Here is a 17,811-nt window from a genome sequence, read left to right as displayed (position 1 = left end):
ATAAGAAAAATATATTGATAATTTAAAACAAGTAACGGATATACATACCCATTCTGTCAAAAAAGTTGGAAAATATGTACTCAGGTAGTTAATCCAAAAAAATATGATCTTCATATGAATGTACTAAATATAATTTTAATAAAAGAAAGGTAACATTTTATGATGAACTTTATAGTTATACTGCTGATAATTACTGAAAATTTATGATTGTAGTAAATTTTTTATTTTCTAATAATTAATTTTGTTCTGTCATTATTTTTTAGTTTATAAATGGAATAATTTGTTGAATTTCATCTAATTCAATAGTTGTTAGGTTCATTAAATTTACTTTGATATTTTTTAATTATTAACTATACATCAAGTATTGTTACAACAGAAAGGGATGTATTAATTTTTTACTTTACACTACACCTGTCCCAGTCTTTATTATGGCTGAGATATAGGTACCACATCATAAGTTGCAACTAAGGTACAAGAAGCATCAGTCAGAGTTGCTCAGTAAATGTAATAATGTTCACTAAATAATCAATTCCTTAACAAATAAAGTAACGGTGTCTCACTTGTAAGGCAAAATATCACCAGTTTTTCAGTGGGCTTGGTATGTTGATTGGAAACTGTGTATTTAGCATAAATTCTCAAATAAATCATTTATATCAAATAAGTGAGTGATTTATTTAAGGACTTCTACAGGTATTACAGTTGTGGATATTAATACACATACTGTATATTTTAGAAACATTCCTTTTTATCTTTTATTCATATTTTTACAGGTGTTACCAGACTTTGACATTAGAAATTTGGGAGGATCTTTATAGCTACTGTACTTCCTGACATATACCTATTGCTAACAGTTTATGAAGTAAAAATACAATTATTCTCTATTGTTACAATCTGTACCCAGTGTTATCCAATTATCCAAGAAAAAATGTTTTAGTTGTATTAAAATATTATAAAAAATAATATTGGAAATTATACAAATGTCTAGCAATTCAGTTGCCAAAACCAATGTGTTACTGAAAAAACTTAAACTTAAATTTCTGTTTATTTCTAGTTTATAAAAAAAATCTCTTCAATCTTGCAATTCCTTCTATATATATATATATATTAATATAAACTTAATAGTTATCTATTTATTCCTACAGCCACAGACTGTTGCTAAATTACAGTATCTATGATGGTTGAAATGAATTATAAAGTGTGTGAAAAATGCCATGCCTATTACAGACTTGAACTCAGAACTTACAGTTAAAAGGCAGAGACACCACTATTCTATCATGAAAATTGTTATCACGCAGTTTTTTGTCAAAAACTAATTGATTTTCAATGTTGTGTAGGCAGGCATGTTGTCATGATGAAGCAGCCAGTCCCCAGATCGCCACAATATAGTTTTTTTTCTCACTGCTTCACGTAATTGCTTCAGCACTTGCAGCTGGTGAAGTGCATAGTGAATGTTGGTTCACTGCGGTGACCTGTGTAACAAATTCAACGTGAAGACTTCTTTGATGTCAAAAAAAAAACAAACCATAATGCACTTCACACTTGATTTCTCTTGCTGTGCTTTTTTTAATTTGAATGATGAATCTGTCTTCTACTGGCTGGACTGCTATTTTGCTAAGATTCATCCCCTGTGATGACTTTTGAGTAAAAATCCAGGTCAATTTGTATCTGTTCTTTCAATCCTGGCGCATTTTCAAACAGTTCTGTCTCTGATCATTGGAAAGCACTCATGGAACAAACTTTGCAGCAATGCATCTCATGTTCAAATCTTCAGTTAGCATTCTTTTCAATGAATTCCATTATTTCCTCCAATTTGTCAGTTGTTCTATGACAAACATGACAAACATCAAACATGATGGATCACACAGTTTTTGAACATTTTCATCTGTTCTATTTGTTGAGGGGCGATCTGAACAGGCTCATCTTCAAGTGACATTAGGCCACTTCTGAACCAGGCAAATCACTCATAATTTCTTGCCTGGCTTTAGAGCTCCTTCCCACAAACTTCCTGAAGCATTGAAAGAGTTTCTGTCACTGTTTTCTTTAAAGGAAACAAAATCTGATGTTGGCACATTGCTTGTTAAAAGTTTGCCATTGCAAAAATCGTGGAGAGTTTTGGGAGGGGTTTAAGAAAACATTCACTCTCTCTGTTTTGATGGTTTCTCATGAATGCTACCCGGCCAACTGATCAGGGAGAGTGTCTAGTAAGCATACTTGAGGGAGAGGGCAGCACTACCAACTCACTGGTCTAAAAAAAACAATTTTCATTTTTTTCGGTACCCCCTCATACATCTCTAAAATCTCCTATAGTTTATTTCACCAATTTCTTTACTGTTTTCTTCGGTATAACTGATCAGGCATTATTTATTCATTTGCTCTTTAGGCAAATGCTCAATTACAAAGATAATTTTTTTATGATAATGAGTATGAAATGTTAAGGAAATACTAGATCCTTGCTGGAAATCAAACCCTGGACCAGGATGAATGAGAAGTAAGAATGTTTGGTAGCATACCACCTGGCCGGCTACTGTAATATTAGTACCAATTTTTTGAATATAAATTGTAAACAACAATGTTAAAATTAATAATAAATTCAAATATGACGAAACAACATTTTTACAAAATTAAACAAACATGCAAGGAAAGAGTAAATAAAATGTTTATTATGAAAGAAAAAGAAGTAAAAATGTGTATGATTTCTGATCTGAGAACTTTAAAAACCAGAAATCCTTATTTATTTAATACAAAATAATATTTCCAATTTTATTTTTCAAACTGGGATATTGTTCTATATATCATAACAAAAGCAAGTAGTTATACGTCATTCAGGAAAGTCATAGTAGTTAAATGCTAAGTTAAAGTACCAGAAACACATTTACATGCACAGACACAAGCACCTACAAAATTGTATAACATTGACCTTCTTTTTAGTCGGGTAAACACAATAAGTCTAAAGTTTTCAGAGATTTTTGACTAAAAAATTTATTGAAATTTTGTATTCAAAAATCTACTTTGTTCAGCCCCTCTTCCAGTGAATTTCTTTATTTTCAATTTGCTTTGAAATAATTTATACAAGTTTCAAATACTTCACACAATTATTTCATAATATTCGCATTCAATGTTATATTTATTGAAACTATGTTTATATCTGATAAAAAATATTTATATTTTAAACAAGACTGGATTATTAGAAAACTGAAAGTGATCTACACAAGAACACTAAGATTAATAGAGTATGAATCATGATTTAAAAAATAATAATTATATAGATCATAATTTAAATGAACTGTTGAAAGGAATAATTAAAAAAAAATGAATACAAAAAAAAAGCATATCAGGTTAAAACAATTGTCAGTAAGTATCAATATTTATATACAATGTTTTTATGTTTTATATATTTGTATTATTGTCAAATTTGGTCATTTTATTTGTTTGGTATCTTATAGTGTTTCCCTTAGCAACTACATTTATTTATTTTAAATGCTACATATGGTGTTAATAATTTAATGTTGGATTGTGTTTTCATTTAATCTTTAAGTGTGTTTTTTGTTCCTTTGTTGAGCGACATAATAAATAGTTTTTGTAACCAATCTCAGTTTATTTTATGAGTTTTACATGACAATTAATTCACTTCTACAGCTGTAAGTATATATAAAATCATCAATGCTGACGTATATAATAATTCAAACAAAAAAATGTATGTATATGGTAAACAAAAATGAATCATCTGTCACCTGTTCTAAAAATAAAACAATTGAAATCTACATATGGGATTGAGTTTTTGTTTTTAAAGCCTAAAATAAACACACAGAATATGATATAACAAGTGGTTACATGGACTAAAAATAATAGTTTTGTGTGATTATACATGAGTGTCTCCGTATAATCACTGTAGAGTTATCATATAGTTTTTGCTTTCTCTTAACGATGCAAGCAATAACTATAAAATTATCTACAGACAAAAATATCTCAAAAAGTATTCACTTTTTTAACAACATAAAAGAAAACTGTTAAAAACTAATGATTAGGTTACACATGTACAATATTATATAAAACAAAGTGACACATAATTGTAATTACAAATATGTACAAACATCATCTGTGAGGCAGTAACTTGGCAAGTGAGGGTGTCAACAGCTGTCATTTTGATAGGTTAAATTTTACGAAAAATTGTTACACTTACACTGTTCTGCTAATATCAAGGACCGTTACTCCAAAACCTTAAAAAACTGGAAAACACATTTGCCTATAACTGATGAATGACAAACATACAAATAGAAAAAAGGCCAAAAAATTGTGTTTTGCTAGCAAATAAATAAATATCACATATATTAGATTGCATTAATTTTTTTAAATATCTCCAAAGGTTCTCTTTAGGACATAATATAAAAATTGTTGATTCTGAAGCTGGGAAAACACCTTCTTAGCAAATTACACATTGCTAATAATGAATCTTTTCAAAAGTATCCCTCAAATTTATTTATTTTATGGAAGGTTGTGCTTCAAAGTCTAAATTATCTCAAAAAATAAAAGTTCATCTCAGGCATTCATTTAAATTAATAATATATTCTATGTTCTTTAACTATTGTAATATTTACCATGTTTCCTTTATAAAGAGCTAAGGGTCACCAATGGTAAGTGTGTTTCAGACAATACTCAATTATAAGTATACATTTCTCTGCAATATTTCTTTACTGGAATCTTTATTTTCCACTTACTTAACAACTATTTAAGTGAATCATTATTATTTAAAAAGAATCAAAACCATATTTAAAATATAACAAAAGTTAGTATTAATTGTTACTATCAAAGTCCTACTATTAAAATGCAATCTCTTATTATCTCTCTTTACTATCTCTTATTTTTAGAGATAATTATCACTATTACATATAAACAATTTGATGTCAGTAAAACAAAATATTTTTAATTTGGTTTGAGTCATTATAAAAAATTATAATAAAACTTTTTTTATATCTTAATTTTTAAAAATGTTTGAATTATAAAAAACTATAACGAAAAAATGCTACAATTTCTGAATAGCATAATTAAAAAATTACTAATTATAATAAAATAAATAAAAATGACATATTATTCTATGATAAAAAATATGAAACATTATATAACTGACCAGACAAGCAGGCAGACAGACAGACTAAAAGGCAAATATTTATCTTTTTTTTATCTTTTTAATAAAAAAAAGTAAAAAAGTTAATTCTTAAAAAAACATTTCATATATAGCACTGAAAAAAATTAAACTTACAACTTAACTGTGGAACGACAAATAAAATTAATATAACATGAAATGTGATGTAAAATGAAAAAAATATTAATAATGAAGCAAATTAAAAAAATAAATTAAGGAATAAAAAGGAATTAAGCGGAAATGAGAAAACAGATGAACAACATAAGAACAAAATATGATGTATTTATGATATCAATTTATTTGTTATTTATGTTATTTCATAATGAAGTATAAAAAAACAACAATGATTATTTTAGTAATAACATTAACATACTGTTATATCAGTTAATTATTATTATTTTTTTATTACTACTTGTTTTTATAATATTAATTAATTACCTTTATTTGAAAAATTTAAGTTTAGTATAGGGAAGCTTTTTATGCAATTCATAGCAATTAATTTAAAACACGTCATCCTCTAAGAAAAAAAAAGACAAGATACAATATTAAAATTATAACAAAAAACACAAATGAAAAATTGTAATACAAAAAAAAATAAATGAAAATAAAATGTTTACTAGGCAGTAAGCTTTATCAGGTTAGTAATAAAAAATTAGAAAAATATTAGTTTGCTGTTAGTAAATAAATCTTTTAAAAAACCTGTTAATTTTTCATACAGTCTGACTCACCTGTTTTGTTATAATTTCTTGTATATGATATAATTTTTGAAAATATTTTTTATTATAATAATAATTATATTTAGTATTGTATCTTGTCTCAAGACCTACTGTAGATACTTTTTTTATTCTTGTTTGACCACTTGCATATGATATCTACAACATTATTTAATAATATTATTTGTTAGGTTAATTAAATTATATAATCATTAAATATAATAAAACTTAATTTTCTTTAGCTACAATATTATGTGAAGAACTTAAAACAGATTTGATAGTATTTAATAAATAAAAGTGGGTAATTTAATAACTTCTTATTTTTATAGTTTCACTTAATAAATTTATTCATTTTTATTCTATTTTATAACAATTTACTGAAGATCCAAGTACAATTCAATTCATTAAATTGTAATATTTTTATTAAATGTAATTTCTTAAAAAAAGAAATAAATAAAATAAAAATGATTTAAATCTAGTTTATTTTACACATACTGGCCTAAAAATAGAAAAGGTGTTTGGTAAACATAGTTAATTGTAAATAAACTGTATTCAAATAAAAAACTTTAATCAAAAGTATCACATTAAAAAAACTGTTAATATAATTTTACTGTGAAAATTTTATTTACTTTCAAAAAAAGCAAAAAAAAGAAAGCTGAATGTATGATAATGCCAAGATACAGAAAAGTTTGAGTAAAAAAAATGAAAAATGCTGATTATTTCAATAAGTAATTATTAAAGCAATACTATTAGTTTCAGAACTAATTTTTAAAGCATTAGAAGAAAAAAGTAAAGTAAAAGGAATAATTAGAAATTGATGAACTTTTTAAGAAAGTAGATACGATAGCTAACATAAAAAATGAAAAGTGACTGAGACATGTTCTGAGGCTAGAAAAAAGAATAGTTAAAAAAAAGCTTGTGGAAAATAAGAAGGAAATGACTTTTAAACACAAGCTCGTCGTAAAGAAAGATATTTAAATAATGGGAGACAATGAGAATATGGTGAGTGATAGATGGATAGAGAGGCTGAAGAAGAGGTGGTAATGAAACAGTTTTGATTCAAATGACTGGTTAGATAATGTAAAATAAGGTAAGGTAAAAAGGGATTTTCAGCAAGAAAAAAGCAGAATTGTTAAAATTTAAAAAAAAATCAACTATATTAAAAAAAACCTTGAGTTTCCAGGGGCCTCACTTAAATTTTAAGATGAGATACATTAAAAGCAATGGTTATAGATCTCTTTAGTTATTTAATTTATAAAATGACTTATCACTTTCTTGGGGAAAGCTTTGAAGAAAACATAGTCATCACATATGTCACTAAACGTACTAATGTAAGAAAAAGTACAATGGGTAAATTAGACAAATTAGGTAAAGTATAAATCATTGATACAATCTGAATTGATTTGAAATTATTTTGCTGACTTATCATTATTTTTGCTGACTTATAGTGATTCAGAAGTTAAAAATAATTTTTACTTTTGACATTTTTTGTTTAATTTCTTTTTTCAATTTATATTTTATACCTTATTTTTGTATTGCAATATCAAAAATAAAACAATGTAATAAAATTCAAACAGAAATAGCCCCAAAGACTTTCTTACTGCACCCCCATCATTTAAAATGAAGCTGAAGATATATCTGTGAAAATTCTATTAGTCCACAATTAAAAAAAAATACTTGCAAGTTTTCAAGCTCTTTATTTTAATTAAAACAAATTGGATTATCTTTGTTTCAGGCATTTTTCAATACAAAGTGTTGTTTATATATAGTTTATATATACATATAATTTTAATATAAGGCCAAAAAAATAAATCTGATTAAGAGGTTACCCTAAACAAATAGTTAATTAAAAAATATTTAAGGTAGACACAATATATATATATATTAATATAATTTTACTGTGAAAAATTAACCTTACGAATATAACTACTAACCTAACCTAACAATTAAATTAATCAGCCGTTTGAAATTTGAATAATTATTATCAAACAAAACTATTATTCATATTTGCTGAAAGTAACTATAAAGCATGCTATTGGAATTTGTGAATCTAAAGCTTATAATAATTAATAATGATTAATGAGATGTAGACTAAGACTAAATATTGGGAAAAGAAGAAAAAAATATAAAAAAAGAATGAATTAAGCATAAATGCAAAATCAATGATTTTTCATATTGTTAATTATAAAAGCATTTCAAATAAAGGTAATTCTAGCACTATTTTTTATTCTAAATATAATTAATAATTATTATTATTATATACTTTAAACAATGACTGATTGGCTGATTATGATCTTACTAGTAAGTTTACTGAATAAACTATTTAATACTTAATATTTAGGTTTATAAATTCAATAATCTTTCATTTTAAAATTAAATTATCAATTATTTGTAAAATTTATATATATTTATTTAGCTACCATAAATATATGAAAAAACAGGATATTCATTTATTTGTATCCATAAGTGAAAGTTGAAGAATAAAGGTATTTTTTCTTTCATTTTTTAAATTGATGGCAGCACTGTAACTAAACAACCATAATGCATTTACAGTAATGCCTTAATATTCAGCTCTTTCTTAGTAAATAAATATAATGTACTAATATTTTCTAAACTGAGAAAGGAATAAAGGTTTTAATCATTTTAAGTTCAAAGTTGATGAAACATTCACAGATAATATAAATTATGTAGTAGCAGAGAATTGTGAGAATTATTCAGACAGATATCTTACTAATATAATTAAATTTTAAAAATAATCAAATATTTATTTATAAGAGTAAAGTGTTTAAAAAACACAACGTTTATCTGAACACTCTCAATCATATCACGGACAGAGTTAAATATTTTTAAATAGAACAATCCATGTTTGTTTCATTATGACTGCATCTCTTTGTTTGAGAAAAAAAAATACAGTCTGCATTTCTTCTTTATACATTAATTGTACAATTCACATGAATTATAAATTATCTATGAATAAAAAGGAAAAAGAAAAACACGATGCTATCATTACAAATACACAAAAATACTCTTAGATTATTTAAATGTATTCTGTTTTAATCCTTTTAACAAATCACTTTCAAATAATATGGAAATATAAATTTCATAAGATTTTTAACGTTAATACAGCTCTTTTATAAGTGGGGTTACTATTGGCAGTGTTGTGAATAAAACCTGTCTTAAAGCAATAAGAAATCCCTTCATTTGAATAATATATTTTATCTTAGTTTAATATGTGTTTGGCCAATAACAAATTATAAATTTCATATTATTCAAGCTTATTGAGATCTTTACTTTTATGTGCTGTATGTAATATTTTTATAACATACTTTATATAATAAATATATTATATCTGAAAAGTTACATCTTAGCCATAAAATATTAATTTTTATTAATGTAATACACACTTCTCTTTCCTCTTTGTTAAGCACTTTTACGAAGATCTAAAATATAAATATTGTATTAACAACATGATTAAATTTATTTGCTTTAAAAAGCATTTGAATGGAAGGCAAAAATCCAAGAGTGTAGAAAACAGGGAACGGCATTAATCTACCCAATACTGAAAAAAGAAGAAAGAACTGAATTAAGAACTATAGAAGTGCTTTACCTCAGTCCCATAACAAAATTCTAACATTATCACTTTTGCAAAGGCTTGAACCATACGTGGAAAACTTCCTGGGAGAATACAAAGAGAAATGAATCCTGAAGTGCAGGATTAAAACAGTAAAAGTACAGCTGTAACATTTGTAGACTTCAAAAAGAGTATGACTGCATCAATTGAGAATCACTCTTTAAAGGATTAGAAATAAAAATAGAAAGGAACACAACTAAACATAATTAAGGATATTAACAAAACTACAGCCTCAAAAGTTAAATTCTTAGGGAATAATCAGAACCATTTGAGATTGGTATAGGGGTTGATATAGTCTTGTTTTCCAAAAAAAATTAAGGACATTAAAATCCTAAAAGAAATATTAAAGTAGTTGTTGAGAAATTTAAACAAAATATCTCCTTGGATAAAACAGAGTTAATTGCTACAAAAAGAATGGAAAACAGAAAGATAAAAATAAAATATGAAACAATAGAGAAAAAAGAAAAATTCAAGTATTTGGGAGAGTGAATTCAACCACAACCAAGAAAAAGGGTCACTACAGAAAAAGAAACAAATAATACAACTAGGATATAAACTGTCAGAAAACATGTACAACAGAAAATCCATTTTATTGCACACTGAGATCAGAAGTATTGTACATAAAATAATGCCATTATTTGAATGTCATTAGATATTCAAAGGATTATGAATGTGGAAAAGAAAATACTAACAACATCTTTGGAATGAAGTGAATGAGAGAGGCAGCACAAATTGAGATTGAGATCCATAGAACTGTATAAAATAGAAGGAGGGGACAAAATAGAAGACGCAAAAAGAAAAAATGACTCTACTACTTCAAACGCTAAGATCAGTGGATTAAGAAAATTATTAAGGACATTAAAGAGATGGACATTGAAGAACAAACAATTCTGGACAGAGGAAGGTAGAGAAGCAGTTAAACATTTTTAAGGTTTTCAGCATAATAACAGAAAAAAAGGTGTGGACTACTCAGAGGAGAGAAGGGAAGCAGCAAAATTAAGATTGGGAAAAAAAGAAGATAAAACCTAAACAAGAATTGTTATATGTAGCCCATAGATGGCCTGAATGAAAAAAGAATTTATATCAGTGAATGAAATGATAAATTTCTTTATATTTTAATTTTTCAAATATGCTTTTAATCTAATTTTTATATACTGATAAATTCTGACAAAATAGAAATCTCTAGGAAAGCACTTAACAAAGAGAAAAAATATATGTAATAAGCAGTAAATAGTTAATTCTGATTTATATTTTTGTATATGTTTTATGTTTCTATGAGTTGATTTGTAAAGGTTGACTCTATTATGTGTAGTATTTGTTTGTGTTTATATCGGCAAATAGATATTCTCATGTATTCAGTCTGCACTATGTAATATTCAGTACAGTGTATTTAATATGGTTACTTTTATATAATTTAAATCCCGTATTGAGTGTACAATATTATAGTAACCCACAGTAATATTGGGTTACTGTGTTTATCAGTTTCTATTTAATATGGTTTTGTTTTTAATCTTAGAAATAACCCAGTAACTTTTCTTTTTTGAAAATTATAATAATTATATGATTTGATTGTGTTTATATGTTTGTATGTAAGTATATTTCAAATTTTTTGTCACTAGACCTTTTATAATTAATTTTATTCTGCATTCTATATACATTTACAGAGATTTTATAAAACATTCACATATCATGAAAATACAATGTGAATTATTAAAATGAAAAATTTTGTTTTATGTTTCATCACTGTTTAGATACATTTAAGCCAATGTTGCATCCAAAAAGAAAAAAAGAAGACCTTTATGTTTTTACTTTTGAAAACACATGTTTGTTTAAATATAAACACACATATACACGCACATAACAACAAAATACCAAAACGACCACATACATGACTACATTGATTTACGAAAACAGCCTCTAATAGTCTCTTTTGTTTATATATTTATAGATATTATAATCTTTGACTAATATAAACATAATGAACAAACAAATAAAATTAACAAAAAGATAAATAATAATCAATTTTTTATTATAGTTTATAAGATATTAACTAATAAATAAATGGAATGTATTTCAGGTAATTTATTTACCTTTTTATTACTAATTACTACTGTTAGATTAATTTAACCATAGTGGTTTCTAATCTAATGATGTGAATAGTATATAGTATTTTTTGCTAATACATACCTACTAACAATCACTACTCTAATATTTATTGCTATAACTATTACTAACTAAAACTGATTAATTATTACAAAGTTTTTCTAAATATTATCAGTTAAGATGAATGGATTAACATCATTATATATCTTACTCAAAATTATTTATATATATAATAATTAATTTTATTTTTATCTTGAAAGCAAAAAAAAATATTTTTTTTTATAATACTGGTAACAATATAACTAAGATAAAGTAAACATAATACTATTATTATAATAATAATAATAGTGAGGTGGTAAATTATATTGTATATGATTATTCACACAAAACTACAAAAAAGAAAACTAACAACAAAAATATTAATAACACACGTACATATACATACATAAACACAATATTTAAGGTATATAGTAAGTAACGTATATTTAATATTGAATATTACTGATGTAACTTGACTAACATTAGTGTTTTCAAAATAAATCAATTAATTATATGAATATTGGTTAGAACCAGTAGAGACTCATTAAATTACCCTTACCAATGAAGGGTTTTGATAAGACCCATAAAAAATAAACCCATTGCACATTATTAAATTTATCATTACTTGTTTTTCTTAGTATTTATAAAAATCAAGTCTTAATAGGTTTACAGACCATATGACTGTTAAGAGATAAGAAAAGAGCACCTAATATGTAAAATTTGAAAAATCATATCTGGAACCAAAATTAAGCAAATTTGTGATCAATTAGTTTTCAATTTACTTATAGATTATATATTATTAATTGTTTTTGTTATATTTAAACTGATAGTTTTAATTAATTTAAAATTATAAGACATAAATGAGTGAGTATATTAACAATAGTATAAATGTTTGATACTGTATTGTAATAAAAATGTTATATTTTGGTTTTAAATTATACAGATGTCTTAATTATTGTATGATTTTATATTATTGTTTAAGTAATAAAGTTAGTGGTTGAATTCTATTTTATTAAATACAACCCTTTTTTTACACTATTAGTAATCTTGATTCCAATCTTGTTGCACAAGTCCATCTCTTTGGATATTTAACTTTACTTTTATATTATTTAAATCCTGTATTGAGTATAAGCAATGTATATAATACATTGTAGCAAGAAAACAATTTTTTTTTTTTTATTTTGTGTTTTTTTGTTGTGTTGTAATTTAACATTGTTGTCTGTTTCACAAGAGAAGGGGTATACATTAAGTATTACAACTTTGTATTCACCCCAAATGTCACCTAAATTTTGGTGAACTTTGCATGAAGATACATGACATTATATTTAATCCATTAAGTAGAAATGAGAAACAATTTCCAAACTTTATTTCGTAATATTGGCATAGTTATTCTTGAGAATAACTATGTCAATTGAAGAGTGATTTGTGACTTGTACTTCATCTCAGATTACTCACAACTTATTACATATGTAACATATGACAAATAAAATATATTTATGCTAAAAATTAAAATTTATGAATGTAGTTTATAACAGATTTTATCAATTTTCATTTGAAGTTTTATTTACATTACTGAAATAACCCTATGTAATTACTATTCCGTAATCTTTTTTTTTGTAAATAAATATGATTATTATTGTAATGTGTAATTATAAAAAAATAATTCATTCATATGAAGTTAACGTCACTACACCAAATGCAAATCATTTTGTTTTTATTTTATGAAGTGAATGGTACTGCTTTAAACAGTAAACTACTAAAGGAGAAGTGAGTGGAGATTAATCTTCCTTTCTTTGCCCTTGATCCAATCTTCCCTATGTTGATACAAAGTGATTGCATCACCCACTACAGTGGCTATATCTTTGGCATATGACTTGCACTGTCTCATATCTGTGATTATATATTTTCATAATGAGGCATAATAAGGTAGCATCTATGTTAGATTGTTAGATTTAAACCTAGATTCTGCAGCACCATAAAACAAGTATATGTATATATGTAAAATTTATTTACATATTTGTTTATTTCTATTGCTAAAAATTCTATCTATTTTATATTCTTATATATATTTCAAAAATAACAAGAAATAAAGTGTTTAACAATTTAATAAATGGAAAAAAATCCTGCAATTTGAAAAAAATCATTTAAACCAAAAGTCCCCTTGCAGTTGTTAGAGATGAGCCACCACTGGTTAAGACCCAGAATCATTAGTGAAAATATATATAATTAATAAAAATTTTACAATACATAAATTGACCCATAAAGTTGAGTAGTAAATATTACACATACATTTATAAAACTTTTTTAATATGATTAGTCTACAGTTAATTAATATTATTAAACATGTTAAAAACAAATAATTACGTATATAATTTACATTTTAAAAGTATTTGTTAAAACAGTAAAATAGGATTATTCACCAACCTTTAGTATATCGCAATTGTTACTGATTTTTTAAATAAAAAGGCACAATTTTTTTTTTTAATACAATAACAAATGATAAAAAAAGTCATGATTATAATTTGTGAAAATTCATCGTAAATTCATCATAAGAATTTTTTTTAATTTGAAAATAGAAAATAAGTATTTAATTTAATAAAATTAATAATGAAAATTAATACAGTTTAAGAAGAATTAAAATTTCCTTATTACAGTGATAAGAAAAGTTGTCTTTACTTAAAAATTATTGTTAAATAAAAGGGCAACCATTCTGTGTTCGACTAATAGTTAAATAATTAAAAATATTTTTTATAATATAGTAATAATACATAGTAATTCAAGAAAAAATGCTGATATTAAATTTGATAAGGTAATACTGAAAAGTTTGAACTAAAGAATTGACAACTACAGGTGATTCATCTATTCTTGTTTATAGCCGTGACCAATGAACCAAAACCGATTTAAACACTTATGAACTTAAATGAAGTAATCATTTTTGAAAATCTACTTGCGATGTTGATTCATATTAATAGTTTCTAAAATGAATAAAGGAATTATGAAAACTATTAGTTAATTGGGCAATCTGATAATCAAAACCCAAAGTTTGATTATAAATCAACGATTCATTTTGGTGGAAAATTTGTATCTTATTATCCACAGTAAATAAAGAAGTAGATTAATTAATAAATAGAACAATAAAAAGGGTGTTCCAGGTGATTGGAAAAATCAAGAAGAATTCTCGATATTAATGGTAGAGAAAAAAAGATTCATCAAAAGATATATAAAGTGAAATATGATATGACTTAAGAAGATATAAGTGCAGATGAACTGATCCAGATCTCTTTTCTACTAATTATATTAGAAGTGTAAACATGCCTGTTCAATTGCACAATTACTTCTTTACTTACATTCTTCAGTCAAATTTAAAAAAAAAAAATTATATATAGTGCATTGCAATTGGTACATTCACTAACAAATGATCCATTCCTCCGACGTGAATTTATGTAGCAACAATTGATTTTTCCAAATGTGTACAGTGCAATCTGTTCAATCAGTGAACAATAAGCAACCCCACCCCCCCTAGGACCAAAAGATGAGTATGACATGTAAATGAGGTGTAGTCTTGCATAGACTCAGGCCGACCATTCCAGAGATGTGTAGTTAATTGAACCCCAACTATCAAACTACACCAGTATCCATAATCTACTATTCAAATTTGTAAAAGTAAATAACATTTACTAGGATTTGAACTTGAAAACCTTCAACTTAACTGACTTGTGACGAGTTAACACTAAACCAGCCCAGTGGGCTAACAACAATATAATATTACTGATCTTTTTGTTAAAATAACATGCAATAATGTGATTTATGTGTATAAAAATATGTTGTTAATAATTAGAATGTGAATAAGTAAATTAATGATGAAATTAATGAAACGGTAAAATAAAATATAAATGGTAGTTAAAACAAATTTAAAAATCTAACATTAGTGACGTAAATTAATGAATTTAAAATAAAATAAATATAAAAAATAATTTTATTTAAGAGAAAATAAAATGAAATTAAAAACAAAATAAATAGTAAATTGACAATTCAGGTGGCAGTTTGCACTGTTAAATTTTGTGTAATTCATAATTCTTAAGATTTCCAACTAAAAGGCACGTTTATGCTGCTTATTATTGGAAAAGATCCACTGACATTTCATTCTGTGACATTTAAAAGTAATCATTTCACTTAAGACATTACACTAAATTTATAATTATTTATTAGAATAAGGAACCATAGCATACTGTAATGATGAAATTAAAGTTCTTGTTTGATAAAATATAATTTAAATATGAAATATTATTATAACTAGTCCCTGATAAAGAATAATAACAATTTTTTTCAGATTTCTTTCCTACTAAAATCTGATGCTTGTTAATACCATTGAACAAAGAAAAATATTTACAAAAACTAAAGTTCAAATAGTTTTATAAGATAAGGAATCAAGTGAGGGGATCAGATTGGGAAAGATAATAATAGAATGAGTGTCATGGAAAAACATACAAAAAATTGAGGAAAATAACGAATAATAATGTCGAAGCTAAATTTCTATCTTGCTTAGAAATGGTATGAAAGTAAGGCAAATTGACTAATATTATATACAGATATCTTTTTATTGATATAAAATGTCATTATACTGAGATCAACGAACACAATGACACATTTGTGAAAAGTGATTTTACAGAAACAAAAAAAGATAGAATGTTGATTAGTTTTAGTCAAGATTAAAAACTAGGAATATATATTATATATTCCTTGAAAAGTAATGGTTCTTATAACATCGGGAATTAGTCAGGAAGAACCCTAATCATCAAAACATATAAATGAAAAGGAAGGATAAAAAACAAAAGTTCATTAAATAAACTAAGGCACAGATGAAAAATTTGATTGAATATTCTTGTTTTAGATACATTATCACTCTCTAGATATAATTGTAAAAAGCTCAAAGGATCATAAATACAAAATAAAATATGAATATTTATGACAATAAATGTCCATACAAAAATTAGAAAAGAAAAGAGATGGCAATTTTATTTACTGAATTTAAAAAAGTTAAAATCAAAAGTACAATATGTTACTAAGATTACACACAGAAGTTCAATTTTTCATAAAATATACAAATTTTTTGTAAATATTGGATAGCTTAGTTAAGTAAATTATTGAATAGTCCAGGTGCTTGCATGAAGGTGGTCATGCTTTATTTTAAGTTACCAAAAATTTTACCTGATTATGATTTAATAATGCCATAAATCAAAATCCTATAAAAAGTCTTCTGATGGAAAGGCTGAGTATTGTGCTGTTAGATGTGGTGTCAACGTTTGGATTAGGTTTTGAGGATCTTTGTAGTACATAATTTGTTCAAAATATGTATGTGTGAAACTGTTTTCATCTTCAATAGAGTTTTCTGTATTTTTTGTTTCAATTTGTTTTTACATTTCAAATGTCATAAATACCTAATTTTTATCCTTAACTGCTTATATATAAGATTTTAATATTACTGTAGACTTTTGTGCACATGTGACTTGTTTCAACAAGGCGATTTGTAAAAATGGATGCAATGATAGGCTGAAGTAATTTTATATGTTACTTCATTGTAAAAACCTATGCCCTGGTTTTCCTATGCAGAACTTATTACACTTCGAGCACTTAAATTTGTTGACATTCAGGAAATCATATTTTTTTGTTTATGCAAGTAGACATCATGATGTGGTGGTAGTCTCTGAAGAAGCTTAATTTAAGTATAAGATAGAACTTCAGACTGAAGTAAAATTTTACAAATTTCACTTTAGAATAAGTACGCTATAATCAATTTAAAAACCATTCTATATTTTTATAAATGATGCGTCATGAACATCAAACTTCTAATAATAAAAATGGGCATAAAATTAATGATTTAGCCAATTAATTTTTATTTTAAGTGAATTAACTGAACAATCCTGTCTAAAGAAAAATATTAATTAATTTAAATACGAATTAAACCGTTACAAGATAAAAATAAAACAAAGTTAATTTAATTAAAAATCTACAAACTGAAATTAATGAATAATACATTCATTAACTCTCAGTTTATTATGGTAATTTATATAATATGTTTTATTTAGCAGTACTAATTTACATGTCTTGCCAATTATATTAATTAAATTCAAAAATATGTTAACATTTTTATATTAAGTAACAGTTGAAATGAAAAAATAAACATA

At 25.1% G+C, this 17,811-nt stretch overlaps 1 protein-coding gene across 2 annotated transcripts in view; it reads right to left on the bottom strand.

Annotated features, from left to right (window-relative positions):
• LOC142331083 (uncharacterized) overlaps nt 1-17,811 on the bottom strand; it is a 282,018-nt gene that overhangs the window by 5,878 nt on the left and 258,329 nt on the right. Inside the window, exon 9 of one of the 2 annotated variants that reach the window (XM_075376746.1) lies at nt 5,869-6,012. The exons of the other annotated variant lie outside the window; for it this stretch is intronic. Within the exon in view, the coding sequence (XP_075232861.1) occupies nt 5,869-6,012 (144 nt within the window). The remainder of the gene's footprint in view (nt 1-5,868; nt 6,013-17,811) is intronic. 2 annotated transcript variants of the gene reach the window in all.

This window comes from Lycorma delicatula, chromosome 10, assembly GCF_047948215.1.
Source record: "Lycorma delicatula isolate Av1 chromosome 10, ASM4794821v1, whole genome shotgun sequence".
NCBI classification, from domain to species: domain Eukaryota; kingdom Metazoa; phylum Arthropoda; class Insecta; order Hemiptera; family Fulgoridae; genus Lycorma; species Lycorma delicatula.
Note: the sequence above shows the minus strand (reverse complement) of the source record. Positions and strands in the feature narration are given on the sequence as shown.